Raw genomic sequence first — 23,905 nt, 5'->3', positions numbered from 1 at the left:
CCGTAGACTGTTTTTGCTGAAAAATATCTCAATTTTCGCTGCACGGAAATCAGTTTGAAAGTGCATTTGATATCTGCAGACTCAAGTAGTCCACTGGCTTTCTACAGTCAAACTACAGCTGGAAAGGATTTACACTAAAACTGCAGATGCTTGAATCTTGAGCCAAACATAAATGCTGGAGGATCTCAGCGGGTCAGATAGCATCTCTGGGGGGAATGGACAGGTGACAATTAGGTTCGGGGCCCTTCTCCAGTCTGATGAAGGGTCGCGACCCAAAATATCGCCTACCCATTCCCTCCACCCATGCTTCTGACCTGATGAGTTCCTCCAGCGCCTTGCATTTTGAACCAGAAAGGATTGTTAGTTGAAACACCTCTTGAAATAGTAGGCAGCTGCACCTGAAACTGCACCTGGGCAAAAATTTAGATGGGGGGGTGTCGAGAAAGCTAACATCTCAATTAAATAACTTATCTGTACACCGCACACTTCTAAATAATATTTTTTTACATCAAACCTGCAACAAAAATAGAAATTCTGTCTGATATATCCAACGTAGTCAATGGGTTATGACATACTTTTGGAAATTAAAGAGGAATTCCAGAAGAATTCCAAACACCATCAGATTTCTGCTTTAACATTTCTGTCGCCATCTACTAATAGTTTAAGTTCAGATATTTCTAGCAACTTTTCTCTTTGGATAGCAGACATTGTCCCTCAGAATTGAAGGTGAATCCCTACAAAAGACAATTTGAAAGACAACCTCTGGCTTGTATCATCCCAGCAGGGTGGAGATGTATAACAGGTGCTCTATGATGTCACTGTCATTGTGATGTGGCATCAGTGGAAATATGATTTTATTTCCACTGGTATTTCCCTGCACAAGTGATGCTAGTCAAATCGGTAGAATGTTTGTGGCTTTTTTCACCAATTTGGCGTAATTCCAGTGGAAATAATCAAAATGACCAGAATTGACTGATAAAAGGTGCGTAAAGGTTAACAAGTGGACGACTAATTGGTGGTCCAGTGATGTAGCATAAGAAACAGATATTAACTTAGACACTTAGAAACAAAGAACTGCAGATGCTGGTTAATACACAAACGGACACTCAGTGCTGGAGTAACTCAGCGGTTCAGGCAGCTTCCCTGACATTTTGGGTCGGGACCCTTCTTCAGACTGATCAAACTTAGGCTCATTCTTTTCATATAAAAGAACATATTTTCAAAGTTAACTCCCTACTTTTCCCTGGACTTGCCTGATTCTTGATGGGTTTTCTGCTTCTATAGAGTGTGTGGCTTTTGAAAAGGTCTGGAAAGTGGTCCTAATGTGGTTCTTTAGGAGCTGGACTTTTTGAGAAAAGCAGAATGAAGAAAAAATGCCAAACCCTTGCATGTACTGAAGTAATTTGGCAGTAGGGGATTAGATACATTAATGACGTATGGAATTATAGAGCCCAGAAACAGGCCTCTGCCCAACTCGTCCACGCTAAACAACGTGACTACCTCAGCTGGTCCCAATTGCCAATGTCTGACCCATATCCCTCTAAACCTTTCCTGTCCAAATGTCTTTTAAACATTGCAATTGTATCCATCTCAACCACTTCCACAGGCAGCTCGTTCCATATACCCACCACCCTCAACGTGAAAAACGGATTCCTCAGGCAGCCCTTCAATCTTGCCACTCACTCCATTATCCCCTGCCCTCTAATTCTAGATACCTCCACCTGGGGAAAAGGATGACCATTCAAGTTATCCATGCTCCTCATAATTTTATATACCCCAAGAAGGTCGCCCCTCAGCCTCCTACACTCCCAGCCTATCCAGTCTCTCCTTATAACACAAGCTATGCAATCCTGGCAACATCCTTATGAGTGTTTTTCACACATTTTCAGGTTAATGATATCTTTCCTTTTGCTTTCGGGCCGGAAGGGTTTCGTCCTGAAACGTTGCCTATTTCCTTCGCTCCATAGATGCGGCTGCACCCGCTGAGTTTCTCCAGCATTTTTGTCTACCTTAGACAACATTCCAGTTTTCCGGTACCTCACCCATAGCCAACGTTGATACAAAAATCTCTGCCAGGGCCCCATAATGTCTTCCTGCAATACACTTGGTCAGGCCACGGGGATTTATCTGCATATATGCTCTTTATCAATGGGAGATAGGGTGACCATAAGTCCCAATAATATCAGAATGATTCTGATACAAGGGGCTTTGTCTTGTGTCCCGATCAAGGTATTGCCAGGTGTCAATTGTCATAATGATCACGGATAGAGTTAAAATCCTGATTATCATTTCACTAGAATGGAGAAGTGAGGAACTTAGTGACAGAGCCATAGATTCACATAGCATGTAACAGGCCTCTCTGCTCAACCCATCCATGCCAATCAACCTAGCCCCATTTCAATCAAATTCATGAGATGATCTCGCAGGCTCAAAGCCATGCTGAATATCCGTAATCATTCCTTCTTTCCAAAATATGGTAAATCTTGTCCGTCAGAATCCACTCCTGAAGGTTGCCCACCCCAGGTGTTAGGCTCAATGGCAGGTAGTTCCCCGGCTTGTTCTTGCAGCCCTTCTTCAATAAAGGAACAACATCAGCCACCTTCCAGTCTTGAGGAGACTCTCCCATGGCTAAAGATGGAGGAAGTATACCTGCCAGGGCTCCAGCAATTTCTTCCCTAGCTTTCCAAAATGTACTATGATGCACTTGAGTAGGCAATGGGGTTGTATTCACCTCAAGACCACCAGAAATAGTTCCCTATTTGTCCTATAAATTAGCTCCACTCCAGCAGGAAGCTTGTTAGACATGAGGTGTGGTGTTGGGCTAAGGAATATTCAGGAGGTATAGTGAGGAAGCTTTGCTTGATGCAGGTTTGAACTGAGGTTGCATTTGTGGTGGATCAATTGGTTAAAAAATTGAAAGAATAAAAAGGAGTAAAAGAATAGAGGATGTCTTGGTTATCTGTACCTGAACTCTGAACATTATACCTAAAAGCTACAGCCCAGGGACCCTTTGCAATAAATGCATACAAGTTATTTTTCATAAAGCACATTTTTCACAAAGGCAAGCAGTAATGCACAGAATCCCACAACCCATTATCACTGTAGCAAATGATTAAAAGAGCACCTTGAGACTACATAAACAAAGATAGTGAAGCTAATAAAGTCCATGAGTTCTACAAAGTTCTGCATTGCACTTTCACACGCTCACTCCCTCATGCACTCATCCTTTGCTGTTCTCTCACTTTTGCACTTGTACATTTTCCCTCACTGTCACTTTCTCCTGTGATGGAAGCTGAATTAGGCCATTTGGCACATTCCCTCTCTTACATTTAGACTTTTCCTCAAACCTTTGTCTCCCTCTTCACCCTCTGCCTCACTCTCTCACACTCTTACGTATTCTCTCTCACTCTCATATTCTCACTCACCTTCACACTCTTATGCTCTTTCTCTCACTTAAAATTGTATACTCGCTGTTTCTCGCACACTCCCAGTCTCGCCCATACACACGTTTTCTCCCTCGATCCTCACTTCCACACACACACACACACACACACACACACACACACACACACACACACACACACACACACACACACACACACACACACACACACACACACACACTGGCCTTCATCAGTCAGAATTGAGTATAAACGTTAGAAGGTCATGTTGTACAAAACACTGGTGAGGCCATATTTAGCATATTGTGCTCTGTTTTGGCCACCCTGTTGAAGGAAAGATGTTATACTGGCAAGCGTGCAGAGAAGATTTATGAGGATGTTGCCAGGACTCGAGGGCCTGAGTTGTGGGAAGAGGTTGAGCAGGCTGGGACTCTATTCCTTGGAGCGCAGGAGGATAAGGGGTGATCTTATAGAGGTGTACAAAATCATGAGAGGAATAGATAGAGTAAATGCACAGAGTCTTTTACCCAGAGTAGGGGAATCAAGTACCAGATGAGATAGGTTTAAGGTGAAGGGGAAAAGATTTAATAGGAATGTGCGGGGCAACCTTTTTACACAAAGGGTGGTAGGTACAGTATATGGAACGAGCTGCCAGAGGAGGTAGTTCAGGCAGGTACTTTCACAACACATTGGTTAAGACATTTGGACAGGTACATGGATAGGATAGGCTTAGAGGTATATAGACCAAATGCAGGCCGGTGGGACTGGGGTAGATGGGGCATGTTGGTCTGCGAGGGTAAGATGGGCTGAAGGGCCTGTTTCCACCCTCTATGACTCTATGACACTTCACTTGATTTTATTTTCTATCATAACTTTTTTCTTTCTTTTGCTTATCATTCTTCATCAGTTCTCATTGTCTTTATAGTTACGCTAACACTTGTATTTCTAATACCTGAACAGGTGGAAAGCCTTCAAAAAATTGAACCAAGCAGTCCACAGAACATGGAGCAGGGCACACCAGCATTCAAGTCTTCAGACTTCAACATGAATGTAAGTCACCTAGAAATTAGGGTCATTGATATACAAATTAATTGTATCTAATATGTGGAACTAATTCCAGGACAAATCTGTAATGTCGTCCTTCATGCAATTCCCTCCCATCTGCTTCTCTAGGAGCATTGCAAGTGTACTTGAACCTTGCTATCCTGGGCACCAGTCAATTGGTCAGTTTAGTTTAGTTTAGAAATACAGTGCGGAAACAGGCCCTTCAGCCACTGAATCCGAGCCGACCAGCGATCCCCGCACGCCAGCACTTTCCTACACTCTGGAGACATTTTACAATTTTTACCTAAGCTACTATTAACTACAAACCTGTACGTCTTTTGAGTTTAAAATGAAACCTGAGCACCCGGAGAAAACCCACGCGATCACAGGGAGAACATACAAATTGCGTATAGACAGCACCTGTAGTCGGGATCAAACCCAGGTCTCTGGCGCTGTACGGCAGCAACACTACCGCTTAGCCACCATTATTAATGTTTTCATATAGCAGCACAAACTGCAGGTGAGTGAAAATTGTCTGTAAATCCTCAGGTCGACATCTAACCCCAGCCAGCTCTGAACTGCCCACTCAAAGTTACTCCTTTGCTCTCCAGAGAAATTGATCGACTGTAAATCAGTACCTGGTGCAAAACGCTTCATGAAATAGAATTCACTAGAAACCTCCGTTGCTGGAATCTCACAACGTGCTGGAGGAGCTCAGCGGGTCAGACAGCGTCTGCGGTGGGAATGGACAGGCCACGTTTCGGGTTGTTACCTTAATCTTAGATAACAGCATCAAGCTTCACCTCCAGAAATGAATGAATCAAATCAATGAAACAAATAGATAGACACAAAATGCTGGAGTAACTCAGCGGGACAGGGAGCATCTCTGGATAGAAGGAGTGGGTGATGTTTCGGGTCGGGACCCTTCTTCAGTCAAGGGAGTATAGATAAGGAATTGTAAGAGATCAAAAGAGATGCAGATCATGGAGAATGTAGAATAGATCATGGTAACTTGGAGAAGGTGACAACAAAGCAGACAAAGATACAGTGTAATCAAAAGGACAGCAGACTGGTTGGAGAACTGAGATGGGGGTGATGGAGAGAGAGGGAAAGCAAGGGTTACCTGAAGTTCGAGAAGTCAATACTCATACCGCTAGGGTGTAAGCTGCCCAAGCGAAATATGAGGTGCTGTTTCTCCAATTTACACTGGGCCTCACTTTGACAATAGAGGAGGCCCAGGACAGAAATGCCAGTGTGGGAATGGGAGGGAAAGTTAAAGTGTTATGCAACCAGGAGATCAGGTAGGTTTAGGCGAACTGAGCAGAGGTGTTCAGCGAAACGATCGCCGAGCCTGCACCTGGAACAGCGGATACAATAGATTTGGTTGGAGGAGGTGCAAGCGAACCTCTGCCTCACCTGAAAACATAGATATCTTTTTAGACAATTAGTCTTTAACAATCCCTTTCTGCCCCAGTGGGATGAAGCTCCACAAATGGATGGCCAACAATCAGACGCTCCTGTGCCAACTGTTCGTAAGAAAAAAAGATCTACTGGATCTGCGTATACTAAGGTAAAGGGCGTTTACCTTAGTCAGCTTGCTTGTCTATATTGTTTAGTATAAACGTGCCTGGTCTTGTGTGGCAATGAGCTGTACAGATTAGGAAGGGCCTGGATTTTGTTCATCAGATGGGTTGATCTCAGTAGCCTTAAACTAAATAATACACATTTGCAATAAAAAAGTGGATGCATGTATGAGGTACCACTGAAATATTTAAAGGAAAGGTCATGAAGAGTGGGTACTTGCATTTAAAATATGAATGGAGGCTTAATATAGATGAATGTGTATTAATGTTTCATTGTGCAATGCTATAATCTGTTTGAATGCACAGTGGTAAAGGGATAAGTCACTTTTTTCTTTGGCATAATATTCCTCTTTACTTCATATTTGTGTTTATAGTGAAGGTTTGCACCCATTTTTCTTGTGGTTGGGCAGGTTGAAAGCCTAAAATGATTCAACTGTTATATTCTGAACAAAGAAGTAGTCTACTTCCTCCCACCTGTAGCTAGAGATGTCCTGGCCCTTACACAGCTCTCATACTCTGTAAGAAGATTGTGATTGCAGGCGATGCATAACTTGGTGCTGTTGGAGATAGCAAGGAAGGCTCTGTAATAATACCACATGATGGAAATCGGCTGGAAGTTTGGGCAGAACAATGCAAATGGAATTTCATCCTCGAGTGTGTGAAGGCATACAAGGGCATGCGCAGTAAATGGTAGGACACCCACAGTGAATGGCAGGGATTTGGGAAATGTTGATGAACAGAAGTACCTGGAGTGAATGCCCTGATAGCACAGAAGGATAAGGTAGTGGACAGTACATATGGAATGCTATCCTTCACTGGCTGTGGCACAGAACATAAGAGCTGGGACATTAGGCCACAACTGTGTGCAGGTCTGAGCGCCACAATATACTGTAGGAGGGATGTGACTACACTGGAGAGGGTGCTGAGGAGATTCATCAGGATTTGGCCCTGATGGGGACATTCCAGTTACAAGACGAGGCTGAATGAGCTGGGTTTGTTGCCTGGAGGAGGCTGAGGGGTGACCTGATAGACGTATATACCATTATGAGACATACTGATAGGGTACATAAAACTGCTTTTTGGGGTGTCTGAGACAAGAGGGTATAGGTTTAAGGTGAGAGGTAGGATGATTAAAGGGGATCTGAGGGGGAATTTTTTTTCCACACAGAGGATGATTGGAGTCTGGAACGCACTGCCTGAAGAGGTGGTGTGACATAGACTTTCACCACATTTAAGAAGCTTCTAGGTGAGTACCTGAACCGCCACGGCCTAGAAGGCATCTAACGCAGGTATATTTACAACCATTAGAGCAGGCTGGCTTATACACAAAAGGACACAAAGTGCTGGAGTAACTCAGCGGGTCGGGTAACATCGCTGGAAAACACAGACAGGTGACGTTTTGGGTCATACCTGAAGAAGGGTCTCGACCCGAAACGTTGCCTGTCCATGTTCGCCAGAGATGCTGCCAGACCTGCAGAGTTACTCCAGCACTTTGTGTCCTTTTGATCATATGTAGGTATAGTATCATCTGATGTCATTGGATAGCACGCAAAGCAAAGTTTTTCGCTGTACCTCGACACATGTGACAATGATAAACCTCAACCGCAACCTAAAACACCACAGCTATACCTCTCACAATTACTTGTCCCCTATGAAGCCACAGATCTCCGTGAAACAAAGTATTGCACTATCTTCGACTTCTTTTCCTGCTGGTCCCTGTACCCAGGGAGCAGATTCTGTAGTTTATTTTTCTGCTTTCTCTGATTGTATTGTTCCTGCTGTTGTTCTTAGTTCTTCATTGTCTTCCAAAATAGCAAAGCACCAGGAGCAATCTTGCTACTGTGATAGATAGAGCCAAGATGGAGATTAAACACACGAATATCCAATGTCTGCAATACAAAGATATAGATTTAGTTCAGTTTAGTTTATTGTCACATGTACCGAGGTACAGTGAAAAGCTGTAGTTGCGTGCTATCCAGTCAGCAGAAAGACAATACATGATTACAATCCAGCCATTTACAGCGTACAGATACATGATTAGGGAATAGCGGCTAGTGAACGGTAAAGCCAGCAAAGTCCGATCAAGGATAGTCCCAAGGTCACCAAAGAGGTAGATAGTAGTTCAGTAGTTCTTGCCTCAAGTCCTGCAAACAATGATTTTATTTAATTTTAGTTAATAAAGATGTAAGGTTATATTGCTTATCTACTTATTTCCTTGTCAGTTATTATCCTCATCCATTGTAATTACATTCTTAGCAAAAAGCACAAAAAATCTGGAGGCACAAATTTGAACGTGAAAGATGTTGACATAGTCTATTTGATACATTAACATTGAAATTGACAACCTGCCTCATCTTAATGGTTTCTTTGCAATCTGGTGGCTTGTAGAGTCATAAAGCCGTACATTGTGGAAACAGGCACTTCGGCCCAACTTGCCCATGCCGACCAACATACTCCATCTACACTAATCCCATCTGTCCACGCTTAACCCCTATCCATCTAAAGCTGTCCTATCCAAATGTAGCTGTCCAAATGTCTCTTAAACGTTATGATAGTACCTGTCTCAAATATGTCCTCCAGCACCTCATTCTACATACTCACCATCCTTTGTTTAACTAAGTTTCCCCTCGGGTTACTATTAAATCTTTCCCCCCTCACCTTAAACCTATATCCTCTGGCTCTCTATTCTCCTACTCTGGGCAAACGACTGTGCATTTACCTAATCTATTCCTCTCCTGACCATGATACACCTTTATAAGATCACCTCTCATCCTCCAATGCTCAGCTTGCCCCGCATTCTCCTGCACTCTGATGTAGGTGCAGAATGTGGTGATGTCTCTTTTATGTGCGGGATCCACCCATTTCTAAAAACCAAGTGCGTGGCATCTCCATGCGGTTTGTCTCCATGGTTTATTGCAATTAACTGTCTAACTTTCGTTGTTTTTCTCTTTATCCAGGAGAGCCAAAACATAGATTACGAATCAGAATCAATTCTGCCAGAACTGTTGCATTACGATGGTCAGCATCCAAGAACAGAGGAACTCCACAAAAGGTACTTTCATAGATCCTGCATTATACGGATTGGGAAACAAGGAAGAATGGGTGGCAATTTAATCTACTTCCTCTCTCAAGAATACTTTTTATGGTGTTGAGAAAAGCCACATTGTCATTTTGAAAGTAACTAAACACAGATCCAATGATTTGAGTGTATACTGCTTGGTTCTGCTTAAGAAACAACTTCAGCAGGGTGAGGTGGGTGGGAGGGAACGAGAGGCAGGTATATCACCACTTCTTTAATCTCTTTTTCTTTTCTTTCTTTTATCCACTCTTTGGCCACACTACTTTGGTAGCCTAAGGGTCCTATGTTTGCACCTCTCATTTATTCTGTCTCTTGTTCTTTTCCTCTATTTTCAAGTTAAAACGTTAAAATTGAAGCTGTACATTAACTGTATGGTTTTATATGCCGACTGTTTTATTCTTGTACATTTGCTCCTAATAAATAAAAAATAAAAAAAATAAAAAAAGAAAGAACTGCAGATGCTGGAAAAATCCGTATTCCTTCGCACCATAGATGCTGCCTCACCCGCTGAGTTTCTCCAGCTTTTGTGTCTACCTGCTTAGTTCTGCTGTCACTTTGTTGGAAATAGCATCCTGAAGGAAGATGTTTTAAATTGAGCCTAAAGGAAGATATTTACTGGAAGTTCCTTCACTAGGAAGCACCCGAGTGCCCAATGAATCTCTTCATCGGTGTCTTTGACATTTCCTCTGTTTCCCTTATTTATTTCCCAATCTTCATCCAATATCAATAAAGCTTCTCCATTAAAGAACCTTCATTTCTCCCATTAAACATATCCATCCTGGTCAGTACTCTCAAATGTTTATTTCATCCTCGCCCCCGATGGTTTTAATTTCATTCTCCTCCTCTTTTCTGTTAATTTTAACCTTTCTGACTGTTGTGGACTCAGTTTTGAATGCATTATGTGGGGTTTTGGTTTGTATATAAATTATTTTCCTCTTTCTCCTCGCAAATACAGCCTGGCACTGTATAATATTGGGATTTCTGTCAAGTTGCTGAGCATGTTTGAGGTCAGTTCCTCTGTGCAAATTCACCATGTATTTCTGCATGGGATTTATATACAACAGTACAGCCCTTTGAACAATATCTTTACCAAACATTATGCCAAGTTAAACTAACCTCTCTTGGTATGAAGAAAGATCCCATTCGAAGGGCCGAATGGCCTACTCCTGCACCTATTATCTATTGTCTATAACCCAAAACGTTGCCTATCCATGTTCTCCATCCGCTGAGCTTTTCCAGTACTTTGTGTCTTCAACTAATCTCTGCCTGCATATGGTCCATATCCCTCCATTCCCTGTATACCCATGTGTCTATCTAAAAGCTATATTACTATAATAAACACAATTGATATCTGTAGTACAGTCATTAAAACCGTACAACTGCTATATTCCTTACTTTGCCATCAAATTGGAATCAATGATAGAGCAGTTTAAGTCCCTGCATTCCATTAGATAATCAGTCACTCAGTCACCTGGAGTGCAGCTTCGGACCTTTGATGTGCTCCCTTCATAAGGCCTTGAATGTGTTCTACTCCACCATCAATGCAGTCCTGAAAAAGACCATCGGCCTCCTCACACACTGCTGTGTTACTCTTTCGTTGGTGCCTCGCGTTCCAATCTGTCTGTAACTGCAGGAACAGCTCTGACAGATGATCAGAGTGTCGAAAAAGAGTGCCAAGGATGAAATGGTGGGTAGATGTGCCGGTGGTGTAGCAGTGGTGCAGTGTTAACATCCAGTGTGGGGCAGGTGATATGCTACGGTTTGCTTGACTGAATTCGCTGGCAATGATGGAATAGGGCATTAGGGCTTGCTGTCTCAAGAGTTGATATCCCAGTATAATTTGTCCAGTGCCATCTTGGCATTGGTTTGGGGTGGTACGTAGACTGCCGACAAGATGGTAGAGGTGAAACCCCTTGGTAGAATAAAGGGTCAGCATTTTGTGATCATGTAATCCAGGTGAGGGGAACTGAGCTAAGACCATCACATTAGTGCAGCATAGTGTAGTACTTAATGTTAAACACACTGAGAAGTTGCACTAAACTGTTATTAACATGACAGCTTTTCTTTCCTAATTTCGCCTAATAACTTTATTTTGTAGTGAAGGCACCAGATAAATTCTTAAGTTTAGCTGGGCAATAGAATTAAGTGCGAACTTTCCATCTAGGTTGAGGAAGACACAATAGTGGTATTTCAGAGACTTTGTATAGTCATATGGATATGCAGGGATTGGAGGGATATTAATTAAGTGTATCTCCCTGTTCCTGCTCTCGCCAGCACAAGGAACTGGAAGTAAACCGGAGATAACCACCCTGGAGGTCCTGCTTTTCAGCATTTTTCCGAGCTCTCTAAAGTCACGCTTCAGAATATTCATCCCCTTCTTTCCGACATCATTTGTGCCGACATGCACTACCACTTCCGGCTGTTCAACTTCGCCCTTGAGGATTTTCTGCACTCTGTCCGTGACATCCTGGATCCTGGCACCAGGGAGGCAGCACACCATCCTCGAATCCTGTCTGTTGCCGCAGAAACCCCTGTCCGTACCTCTCACAATGGAGTCTTCGCTTTAAATGACCCAATGAGAATAAGATCAGATTTGGGTGTGCTCATGAATTTAAATATCCTTTTAATGCTCATGTTATAAAGGGTGGAGCTTCTGCAAAGATGTGGATTAATACAAAGCAACCAATTAACACCTTCAGAAGAGGGAGAATGAATGTTTTTAAATTAAAAGGCAGAAATGTTTTTGTGTTGCAGGTGCCACCATGAGATTAGTCGCCTTGAATCCAAGAATCATGAGTTGCAACGCAAGATGCATAGACTGCAGCAAGAACTTGAAGAGGTGACGCTGAGGAATGAGTCTCTTGAGGCTGCAATGGAAAATCTCCGCAGTCGCCCAAAAGATGCCACAGACTGTGAAAAGGAAATACTCAGAGTTAAGGTTAGTCTGAACAACAAATGACAAGTGATTAAAACACAAAGTGCTGGAGTAGCTTAGCAGGTCGTGCAGCATCTCTGGATGGAATGGTCAAGTTGGGATCATTCTTCAGACTTTCTGAACTTCTGCAGTCTGGGGAACGTAGAAGTCAATAGGAAAATGGTTTTAGGTTTGTGAACATCGGTAGGAGCATGACTCCTCTGTAATATGGGGAAGACCTATAGTGAGATTGTTCCATATGGCTTCTGAGATATTTTAGTGAAAGTTATCATATTTAATGCATGCTTCCGAGTTGCAGTACTCAATGCTAGAGTTAAGCATGGTCATGGGGCTGTCTTGTGTTTGTGCTGAAGCAACTTGGTAAGGTTGACCTGCAATGGGATAGGAAATTGTAAAGATGTCCTAAGTCAGATTTGGAATTGTCAATGAGACTAAGGCAGCACAGTTGTGCAGCGGTAGAGTTGTTGCCTCAGTGTGCCAGAGACCCGGGTTTGATCCTGACTACAGGTGCTGGCTATACGGGGTTTGTATGTTCTGCATGGGTTTTCACCGGGTGCTCCAGTTTCATCCCACACTCCAAAGATGTACAGGTTTGTCGGTTAATTGGATTCGGTAAAATTCTAAATTGTCCCTAGTGTGTGCGTAGGATAGTGTCAGTGTGCGGGGATCGTTGGTTGTGCGCGGACACGGTGGGTCGAAGGGCCTGTTTCCGCTTTATCCTAAACGGAACTAAACTTGTGTTATAAACATTTACATGTCTTTGGGAATACTTTTCACCGTCACTTTTTCTGAGAATCATGCGCTTTTCATCATTTTGCACAGATCGGCAGCATAGAAACTGATTATGCAAAACTGAAGCGAAAGTACAAGGAACTTAAAGCCAAAAATCATGATCTGGGTAAAGACCAAGATGCTCTAGAGGTGAGAACAATTTCTTTTGACTTGTGAAAAAGGATTCACCGAACGTAGAAATCGCTATTTGATATATCGTGGTCTGTTGGCAGCCCTTTCCTACCTGCATAAAATGTGATAAGGGCAATCTTTGTTAATAAGTAAAAGAACAATCTCCTGAATTCCTCTATTCAGTGCATGAGCACGCACTAACAAGAAGCATCTGTTTTGATTTTCATCACACCTCCCTTTCCCAAACAGCCCGGTTTTCCCTGAATCAGGACTTGTTTATATTCTGTTAAATCTCTTACAAAATTATGTTAGAATTGTAGCAAAAGTGAAGGATATTGAAGCACTCTTCGGAGTACATTTGACAACCATCATCACATGGCATATCTTAGAATTCCAGTTGTGCAGGATAAGAAATATAATAAAAAGCAAAAAATGTTGGGATGAGGGCAAATTTGATTCATAGAGTGATACAGCGTGGAAACAGGCCCTTCGGTCCAACTTGCCCACACCGGCCAACATGTCCCAGCTACACTAGTCCCACCTGCCCGCGTTTGGCCCATATCCCTCCAAACCTGTCCTATCCTTGTACCTGTCTAACTGTTTCTCAAACATTGGGATAGTCCCTGCCTCAACTACCTCCTCCAGCAGCGCGTTCCATACACCTACCACCCTTTGTGTGAAAAAGTTACCCCTCAAATTCCTATTAATTAGAAATTCTGTCTTCTGTTAAGAAAATGTTAATATATTAGTCTTGAAGTAATGAGGACAATCTAATTGCGATTTCCAAAGGCAGCTAGCTGTTGGATTGGTTGCGACAGTCTATGTTGGAGTGGCAACTGGGGCTATGCTAGGGCTTCATTCATTGGCACGCAGAAGACTGAGGTGGTCTTATAGAGGCGAAGAAGATCATGAGGGCAATAGATAGGGTGCATGCACACACACAGTCTTTTACCCGAGATGGGGGATTAAGAACCAGAGGTCATAAGTTTAAGGTGAGAGGGGAAAGATTTAATCAGAACCCGAAGGGCAACTTTTTCACTTAGAGGGTGGCGAGTATATTAGAATGAGCTGCCAGAAGAGGTAGTTGAGGCAGGTTCTATAACAACATTTAAAAGGCATTTGGATAGGTACATGGATGGGAAGGGTTTGGAGGGATATCGGACGAATGCAGGCAGGTGGGATTGGTATAGATGGGATGTCTTCATGCTGTTTGACTCTCTGACTATAAGCTCAGCAGCCAAGAATTGGTTAAAAAGAATCGGGTGGGGATTGTGAGTTACATTTCTGGAATATTCCGTTTGGATAATAGAGGAGAGCAACATTGGCCTTGGACATGAAGACCGTTACTGCCTGGGTTCCCACATAAACACAAATGGATGACTGTCCAACGGTGCCACTAATTGAGGGGATAAATCTTTATGAGGGATTTTTAAAAGAAGTGCTGAATGAAAAGGACGGTATTTTGCTACCCATCAGTTAATTGGCCTTGGTATTCCCTCCAATAGACTATGCAGAAGAGTCACGATGCATTGGAGGGTGCACAACTGAGGCTTGAAGACGAAATAAAAAGGCGGGAGTATTTTGAATCAGCACTAGCAGCTGCCGAAGATGCAAAAATACGAGAAGAGGAGGTAGGATGTGTGGATATTGCTTCACTTGGCATGGTGGCGGGAGCTTCATCTGTAAGACAAAGATCTGTTGCTGACGGTCTTTTCTATAGTGCTGCAAAAAGGATTTAAAAACAGAATTGAAGATATTTCACTCTTCAGATTGTATGTTCATAAGTGATAGGAGCAGAATTAGGCCATTTGGCCCACCAAGTCTACTCCGCCATTCAATCTTGGCTGATCTATCTTTCCCTCTTAACCCCATTCTCCTGCCTTCCCCCCATTAGCCCTAACACCGACCGGTAAGACACAATCTCTGACAGTTTCCAGCATTTCAGAAGGATTTCCAGCATTTTTTATACATCAGCAATCCAAGGCTTGGGTTAATAATCCAGAGAAACGGATACAGATACCACTGTGGCAACAGTGGAATTTAAATCCCTCTCGCACCCTACTTGTCCTAGGCTCCAACTCTTCTGTGACTCTGATATAGGTCCCCAGCCCATCCCTCATCCTCTGTTTGGTGACCCGTTCAACCTCCATTCAATTTTCTGATGACCTAATTCCTTGTTCTCCATGGCAAAATCGTCAGAGCTGACCACCACTCGGACTCCTCCAGCTCTAATCCTTGGGAAACCAACACAATCATCACTCGCCCCTCCCAGACCCAGTTTGGGCCTCGAACTCTTAACTTTCTCCAACTACAATTCCTTTGTGCAACTGGCCTCGGTCGTAGATGAAAAAATGTCCTCCTATTCAAAAGGAAAATCCAAGATTGCTTGTGATCCAAGTGACCAAATTGTAACGTACCTTGTACAACCATACAGCGTGCCTATGAGAGCATGCAACAGTCTCTAGACCAGATTATTGATATAAACTTTGCTGTTTTCCACAGGAGTTGGAAGCTTTCAGAACTCAAGTGCACCATCTGAATGTGGAGCTGAAAGATTGTCGTGCATCAACGGATCAGAATCAAGCATTAAACGGACTCATTGACAGGTTGAAGAATGAGAACTGTGCTCTAGAACAGAAGGTGAAGAGATATTACATGCCAGCGGCTAATATATGAAACCAATATAGTCACAGTAACAATGACCGTAACTAGATTACATCCTGAGATAACAACTTCATATACAATGTAGGTAGACACAAAATGCTGGAGTAACTCAGTGGGACAGGCAGCATCTAAGGATAGGTGTCACTTTGGTCTGCACTAACCATAAACAACACATTTTCAGGAGTCTCTGATTAAGCCTATTTTTGTTCTCATATTTTTTATTAATCCCCCCTCCCCCCTTTCAAGATTTTATCAGTGGTCAATTCATCTACAAACCCACACATGTTTAGGGTGGGGCAGAAGCACGGTCTGAAGAAGGGTCCCGACCCGATACGACACCTATTGTTTTTCTCCAGAGATGCTGCCTGACCCGCTGAGTTACTCCAGCACTTTGTGTCTACCCTCATGTGGAGCTGTCTGTTATGCTGTGAGTGTCTTTATCAAATACAGAGACCACTAGGAACAATCTAGGAGATCTCTCAGCAAATAAAGATTCACCTGCTCCTTATATTTCCTTTGATGTGTTTTTTACTCTAGCAGGCACAAGCATATTTCCTTCTTCCGAATGATCTTATAATAATCATGAATCATGGCAGCAGAGTAAACGCAGTCCAATTCCACCCCATCACAGATAAGCAAATGTCCTATTACCCTTTCCACCTTATTTTATTGTGTTACAATTGTCATTTGTCCTTTGACAACGAGAACAGAATCTGACTAAAGTGGACTGCAGCGAGTGTCAGTTACACACGCTGACTTACAACCTTCTTTAAATTATTATAACACATGAAGAGGACTTTAAACATGTTTAGGCAATTTACCTATCCCTATCCCTTGCTGTCTTCTTGAAGCTTTGACAACAGCAATACTGTATTTGAAGTTGAGATATGCTGCAAGGCATATTTAAAGATATTGTAACCTGTATAAGATTAAATCATTTGTACTTAGCCAAACATTAGAATCAATATCTTCTTGCTAGTGCTAATAAGGAGATTAGTTGATGGGGGTGGTACCAAGGAAGGATTCAGCATTGCAAAAATTACTAATACTTGACTATATTTAATGAGTGAATGCATGGAACTATTGTAATTCAAACGATTATCAATTTATTCTTCATTTTTCAATTGTGCAATATTATAATTCCGCCACAGTAAGAATTAATTGGACTTTATTTATTAGTTGAACACAGTGGTGGGGGATTACAATGATGTATGCAAGAGCCAAAATGAGACATCATACGATCAGAAAGATGTGGAGGAGAGGTATCTGTGCCAGATAGCTGAATTGAAATGCACCATACTCAAACTCCAAGAAGCATTAAACAGGTAAGAGAGAACAATAGCTGCTATACACAGTCAGTACTGCAACATTCTGAGGAGAGACAAAGGAAATTAGACCACTCTGTCTGCAATTCACCATTCGTTTCCCCAAATAATAAGATTTTGGCCACCAACTTAATTTCACCAAGAAAGTGCTTGAGATTGCATTCATTGGTATCAAGCCCTTGGTACTCCAGTTTGCTCCCACACTCCAAAGATGTACAGGTTTGTACATTAATCGGTTGCTGTAAAAAAAATTGTAAATGATCCCTATTGTGTAGGTGTAGTGCTAGTGTCGGCGCGGACACGGTGGGCTGAAGGACCTGTTTCCACTCTGTATTTCTAAAGTGCATTGAACACTACAAACTCCAACCAAACTTTAAACAATGAAGTTACACAAAAATGCTGGAGAAACTCAGCGGGTGCAGCAGCATCTATGGAGCGAAGGTCAGGCAATGACCTATGGAGCAAAGGAAATAGGCAACGTTTCGACCCGAAACGTTGCCTATTTCCTTTGGGTTTCGGCCCGAAACGTTGCCTTTTTCGTTCGCTCCATAGATGCTACTGTACCTGCTGAGTTTCTCCAGCATTTTTGTGTACCTTCGATTCTCCAGCATCTGCAGTTCCTTTTTAAACAATGAACTGTCTTGGACGTACTAGAGACTTTGGGTTTCGTTTTGTTTAAAAAAAATTTGTGAAACTTTTGTTTATGATGTGATCTATTGGGTATTGAGTTTACTAACGTGTTGTGCTGCAGCTAGGGAGAATGTCATTGTTCCATTTTGATACATATGACTCTTAAACACTTTTGACTCTTGAGCTTCCATGGAGCAGTAGGCTAAGGACATCATGCTTAACCTTGTCTCCCTAATGTTCAATTTCTCAGCAACACGATGACTGAATCTTCGGACACGAAAGTGGAATGCCTGCAGCAGCAGCTTTGCGCGGTTCTGAAGGAGAATCAGCAGCTGAATCAGGAGAAGCTTGTCTTACGGCAGCAGTTCTGCACCAACCAGCAGGGCAGCCAGATTCTCAATCAAGAGTACGCAAACCTGCGGCAGCAACTCGTCTGTTATCAGCAGGAAAACAAGATTCTCACACAGGAGAACTGCACGGTACGGCAACAGCTGGCGTGCTGCCAGAAAGAGAACCAGCGCTTGACGCAGGAAGTATGTAACATTCAGACACAGCTGAACGACCTTCTGCACTCCAAAGAAAAGGTGGAAGACAGCATTAATCAGGTAGATGACACTGTAAATGTCCAATTTGTCATTGTGGTCAAGGATCCTAAAGATCTTCTCCCGTAATCAAACCATGATCGGGAAGCTTCAAGCTTCCCGTCTACCGCCACGGGGGGGGGGCAGGCAAATTGCAAAGAAAGCCATCCGAACCTCAAGCATTTTCCAGAACTTTTAACAGTGCATGGAAGAGCCAAGAAGGCATGAAACACAACTCAATGCTGAGTTGATGCACAACTGCCTTTTATGGAAAAGGTTAAGTGTCATGTCAGTCTCATGCAAGAGATAGAAACTGCTGGTGTTAGTTTATTATTATCAGGTGTACCAAGATACTGTGAACGCTTTGTTTTACATTCTGTCCGTATATGATTGCAGTCCCATACATGAACACATGTAGTGTACAGAGAGAAAGGAAACCAAATACAAAATATACTATTACAGCCACAGAGAAAGCTCTGATTTTTAAAAAGTGCAAGGGCACATATTCGATAACCTAATGGTCGTGGCAAGAATGTTCCAGATCATCTGAAAATGTTCCAAATTCTAGCACTCTTGGGCTTGAGCACCGGAGAAGCAACTAAACGCCAATCCCCATCTTGGGCTTATCATGGCTTTTCTGCTCTGAACTACAAGCGTTTCAATGACTAATTTCTCTTTTAGGTGCAGCTCCAGGCTCTGAAGATGGAAATGAGCCACTTGCAGTCTTCGCTAGAGTTTGAACAGAAAAATTCTTGCCAGCAGAAACAAACCCTGGAGTTGCAGCTGGAGGAAGCAAACAACAGGATGAAGGTAACCAGTGCACATGAAGCATTGCCAAAGATGGTTGCTATTAATTCTCTTTGATGACTTATTAATTAATATTATTAATTAAACTCAGCCTGAATTTGTCAGAAACACGTAAGCTTTGCAGAGATAGCAACCATTCAAGCGGGTGGGGCACTATAATTCAGCCTTAGCATCACATAATGGAAAGATCATCCTTGAATTCTTCCCTAAATTTCTGCTTTTAATCGTTGTCTGATAAAGCAGTGGCAACTCCACTCTTGTAAAGATTCAATATCTAGCTTTGCAATTTAGGACCAGGGGAATAGTAGCAACAATCAATACTCTTTATTAGGTCTCTGGCTGCTTAAGCCCTGTTTAGAATCCATCCTTAAACCATTTCCTCTCTCTTCCTCTCTTTACTCTGTAAAGAACTACAGTGCTTAAATATACTTGCTTACATACACTTACGGACATCTAGACCACTGCAACTCTTCACTGAATGAATTATTTTTCTAAAACTAAATCAGCTGGAAATCTGAAAACAAATATAAAATGCTGGGTGGGGACAAGATTCTGGAGAGTTGCCCAATGTGAATTCATCCAGGCAAATGGAGGGTATTCCATCATGCACTTGACTTGTGTAGTTGGTGGAAAAGCTTTGGGATGAGGTGCTTGTTGCAGGATACTCAGCCTCTGACCTGTTCTTGTATTTTATGTCTTGTCCTATTTGGCTTCTGATTAAGGGAGTCCGTGGATTGTTATTGTGGGCAACTCAGCCACGGTGACATGCTCGGATGCCAAGTACAGATGGTTAGATTCTTTGAATGTGGTCATTGCTTGTTACTTCTGTGATGCTCATTATTTGTCTCAAAATCATTTCAACTTTTTACTGTTTGATTGGTGCGGGTGTCAGGGGTTGTGGGGAGAAGGCAGGAGAATGGGGTTGAGAGGGAGAGATAGATCAGCCATGATTGAATGGCTGGGAGTAGACTTGATGGGTCTAATTCTGCTCCATTAACATGAACTTTTGCACATTTGGCTCCTTCTGTGTTTCCTTCACAATGAATTTCCAGCCTTACCAGAGCATTTAATCGACATTTAACTTCCATCCCGCCAATCGCTGTACTCTCCACCACTATATGTGCATCCACACCAGTGAACATCGGCATGAACACCAGTTCCCTGACGCACATATTATTTAGCTTGGGGACTTAAATACAGCGGGTTCACCAGAATTATTTGCTAGAATATGGTCTCCATTTATTGATTTTCTGAAAGGGTAACTTGGTCCAGCACGGAAGCCTGACTGAAACTTGAACCCAGGGTTAGATGAATAGTTACATTTTATAATCCACGGACCTATCTCAAACTGTATTATTGGTCATTTATCCTATTTTTTAATCTATTTTTCCTCGCTTTCTTTCTATCTATAAAAAAATAAACAAATAGAAGCTGTGTTAATATGTAATTAATATTTTGTTAGCGAGGATCCCAGCTAGTAACAATATGCAATTGTTAAACAAATTGTGTTTTGATTACGATATGTATGTGCTTCTAATAAAAATATTAAATAAATACAGCGGGTTCAGGTGGACATACGGATAGAAAATCTAAGTTCCTTTTTAAGAATGAGACATTTGTTTGTAAATGACAGTCGCAAGATGCCTTGCTGGCCCAACATGCTGAAGAGTCACGTCAACTGCGGCAGGACTTGCAGAGGGTGCATAATCTGTGCAGCACAGCTGAGAAGGAACTGAAATACAAGAGGGATCAACTCATGGAGCTGCAAAAGCAAAACTCTCTCCTTGATCAGGAAAATACCAGGGTGAGCACCACATTTAATAATGATCAGCGCTAAGCATCTACAATTTAAGGCCATTTAGATGTAACCAAGTAGAAGAGAAAATTGATTCATTGATTCCTTGTGAGGTTATAGATATTTAATCTCTGGCATGTATAAGTTTATTGACGTGGCTTTTTAGCACAGTGATTGTTCACACACAGGTGTGATCTGGAAACCGGTGTTGATGCAAGCAAACTGTCTTTAGACAAGAGATCTGATTGAAAGATCCCATACAAAAATGCTAATGGGAAAAATTAGAAATATCTTCATGGATAGCTTATTAAACAGATTGCCGCGTAGGTTTTAAAGTAGATTGAATTGTGACATTTGAAAGTTGAAGAAAAATATAATAAAGCAATAGCAAAAACAAGGAGATTTAGCAATGATGCATCACTTAATTATCTATCATTCTTTATTCATAGCTGAACATGGATGTTAAAGCCATACAGTGCAGGCTGTCAGAGATGGATAAACACATTTTAATGTTGAAATCAGAATGTGAAATTAAACAACAGAGACTAAAAGAACTGGAAATGGATTCTGGCAAGACTTTCCACCTCGCCAAACAGTTAAAGTGTATGCAAGATGAACTTGGAGCAGAAAAGAACAGAAACATGTGTGCAGAGAAAAAGGTGAGAGCTAATTCACAGTTTGATGTCGAGAGTTTGTTTTTGAAATTTTGCTTCTGAAATTTGATCTCCAAACATGAATTTTCCATAAGATTCCTTCTTTGTGCCTTATTATTACTGCTTTCAGTTCCATTAAAGATCATATCCTGTTAAAACTGAACCAGTAGTTTTGCACTTTTAATTGTGCTACAATATGAAGGGAAGATAGTGTGTTGCACTGAGCCAGAGTAAAGGTTAGGAGTAAAATCAAGGGAGGTAATTCAGAGTATCAATATGATTGTGACTGGACATTGATTCTGTGGTACAAGGTATTTGTTTGTGTGTGTTTGAGTGATATACAGATCAAATTAAACTTGACTCAGCTGTCCATAACCACATGTTGATCTAGGTAGAGTACAACAGGTAATATTCAACATTGAGAGCGAGATAGGTTGGATATTGGAGTGCATATAAGATTATTAAGGGTTTGGACACGCTAGAGGCAGGAAACATGTTCCCGATGTTGTGGGAGTCCAGAACCATGGGCCACAGTTTAAGAATAAGGAGTAAGCCATTTAGAACGGAGATGAGGAAACACTTTTCCACACAGAGAGTTGTGAGTCTGTGGAATTCTCTGCCTCAGAGGGAGATGGAGGCAGGTTCTCTGGATACTTTCAAGAAAGAGCTAGGGCCCTTAAAGATAGCACAGTCAGGGGATATGGGGAGAAGGCAGGAACGGGGTACTGACTGTGGATGATCAGCCATGATCACCTGCTGGCTCGAAGGGCTAAATGGCCTACTCCTGCACCTATTGTCTATTGATATTGTTTAGAATTGAAGGTAGCGGATGTATATTTATACAGCATGGGAACAGGCCCTTCAGCAGGTGGTTATCTGTCAGCATGGGATGGGGAAGGGAAGGGGGAAACTGTCCACAAGTTCAGGTGAACCGGACGATTCAATCTTCCACTGTTTTAGGTGGGTTAGAACGTGCCTCCTTTAAGAGGAGGCTTGTGCCATCAGTGAATAAAGATAACAAGGGGGAAGATCAATCAAGCAGAGTGAAGCTGATGGAGCAACAGGAAATGAAAAAACAGGAGACATAAATTGCACTGAAATCCATGTACATTACTCAACTGGAATCCTGTTTTGGGATTTTTATCGAAACGTGCATCGACCATGGGTGATGGGCAGAGCATTTATCACAGTCCATATGGAGATGAATCTTTTACAGCTTTTGGATAGTCACACATAATGCCAATTTAGTTGCAAATGCGCTTGGTTTTGTTATTCGATTCTGTATTATCCGGTCAGTTTAATCGATAAAACAGGATCAAATATGGAACTAATGTGGTGTAGCTCATCTGAGAGGGAATATATGTTTAAGAAGGAACTGCAGATGCTGGAAAATCGTTGGTAGACAAAAGTGCTGGAGAAACTCAGCGGGTGCAGCAGCATCTATGGAGCGAAGGAAATGGGCAATGTTGCCTATTTCCTTCGCTCCATGCAAAGAGTTGAACAATCTCCACTATAGGAAATAGGCAACGTTTCGGGCCGAAACCTTTTGGGTTTCGTCCTGAAACGTTGCCTATTTCCTTCGCTCCATAGATGCTGCTGCACCTGCTAAGTTTCTCCAGCACTTTTGTCTACCTTAGAAGGAATAAAAATTGAATGATGTTAAGTAATAACTGAATTCCTGTGCTGCACTGTGCATCTTTTGGCAATGTACATTGATTAGTAAATGAAATGGATTCACTTCTTTAAAGTCTATTTTGTCCAAGCTCCATTTGCAAATCTGTTTGCCTGGACTATTTGTTTAATGGCATGTGGTTCAACAGCATAGGGTTGGAGATATTTTGTTTTTGAATTCTTCACCAATGTTTCATTGTTCTCTTTGTGTCCTTCCATTCCTCCCACAAATAACCCGACCCCAATCCTCCGCCTGAAGGCTGCAGAGCTGCAGCAACAACTCAACTGCATTCAACACCAACTACGACTCTCGGAAGCTCGAAGCAAGGAGCGGGCAACGCTGGAAGCTGAACTGAAGGAAAGCAGGGAAGCCGCAGCCAAGCTCAAGAACCAGCTACAAGAGGAATGCATTCAGAGGTAAGGGCCGGTCCCACCAGCATGCGACTGCATGTGGCGAGCCCGACCAAACCAGAAGCGGGAGCCGCGCGGAGGTCGAGTGAGTGACGTGAAGTTCGAGCAAAGTCCGCGGGAAGTTCGCGCGTGACGTACGGCATCAAGACGCTGCGTATGCCCGTCGAGGCGATGCGTACGGTGTCGAGGCGGCTGCGGTCCGACAGGCCGTTGCAGCGCGGATTTTTTTAACACTGTCAGTTTTCCGGAGCCCCGCGCGATGTCGGGACCAGCTCCGCACAACTCCATACGGCTCCGGCGATCGAAGTGGGACCGGCCACGCGAGGCCGTACGGCTCAAGCGACCACGTTAGGTCGCGCTTGCCGCATGGAGTCGCATGCTGGTGGGACAGGCCCTGTAAACTCAGCCCAAACAACATCACCC

The 23,905-nt window shown here is 42.6% G+C and overlaps 1 protein-coding gene across 3 annotated transcripts in view; it reads left to right on the top strand.

Annotated features, from left to right (window-relative positions):
- Positions 1–23,905, top strand: part of ccdc30 (coiled-coil domain containing 30) — a 59,346-nt gene that overhangs the window by 25,617 nt on the left and 9,824 nt on the right. For all 3 annotated transcript variants that reach the window (XM_033048397.1, XM_033048398.1, XM_033048396.1), the window contains 13 exons: positions 4,362–4,451; positions 5,920–6,015; positions 8,986–9,080; positions 11,862–12,045; positions 12,865–12,963; positions 14,451–14,576; positions 15,448–15,585; positions 16,789–16,934; positions 17,815–18,169; positions 18,827–18,955; positions 20,586–20,756; positions 21,197–21,406; positions 23,331–23,488. In XM_033048397.1, the coding sequence (XP_032904288.1) occupies positions 4,362–4,451; positions 5,920–6,015; positions 8,986–9,080; positions 11,862–12,045; positions 12,865–12,963; positions 14,451–14,576; positions 15,448–15,585; positions 16,789–16,934; positions 17,815–18,169; positions 18,827–18,955; positions 20,586–20,756; positions 21,197–21,406; positions 23,331–23,488 (1,997 nt within the window). The remainder of the gene's footprint in view (positions 1–4,361; positions 4,452–5,919; positions 6,016–8,985; positions 9,081–11,861; positions 12,046–12,864; positions 12,964–14,450; positions 14,577–15,447; positions 15,586–16,788; positions 16,935–17,814; positions 18,170–18,826; positions 18,956–20,585; positions 20,757–21,196; positions 21,407–23,330; positions 23,489–23,905) is intronic.

The sequence above is a fragment of the Amblyraja radiata genome, chromosome 31 (genome assembly GCF_010909765.2).
Source record: "Amblyraja radiata isolate CabotCenter1 chromosome 31, sAmbRad1.1.pri, whole genome shotgun sequence".
Taxonomy (NCBI): domain Eukaryota; kingdom Metazoa; phylum Chordata; class Chondrichthyes; order Rajiformes; family Rajidae; genus Amblyraja; species Amblyraja radiata.
This window is presented reverse-complemented; position numbering and strand designations above follow the sequence as displayed.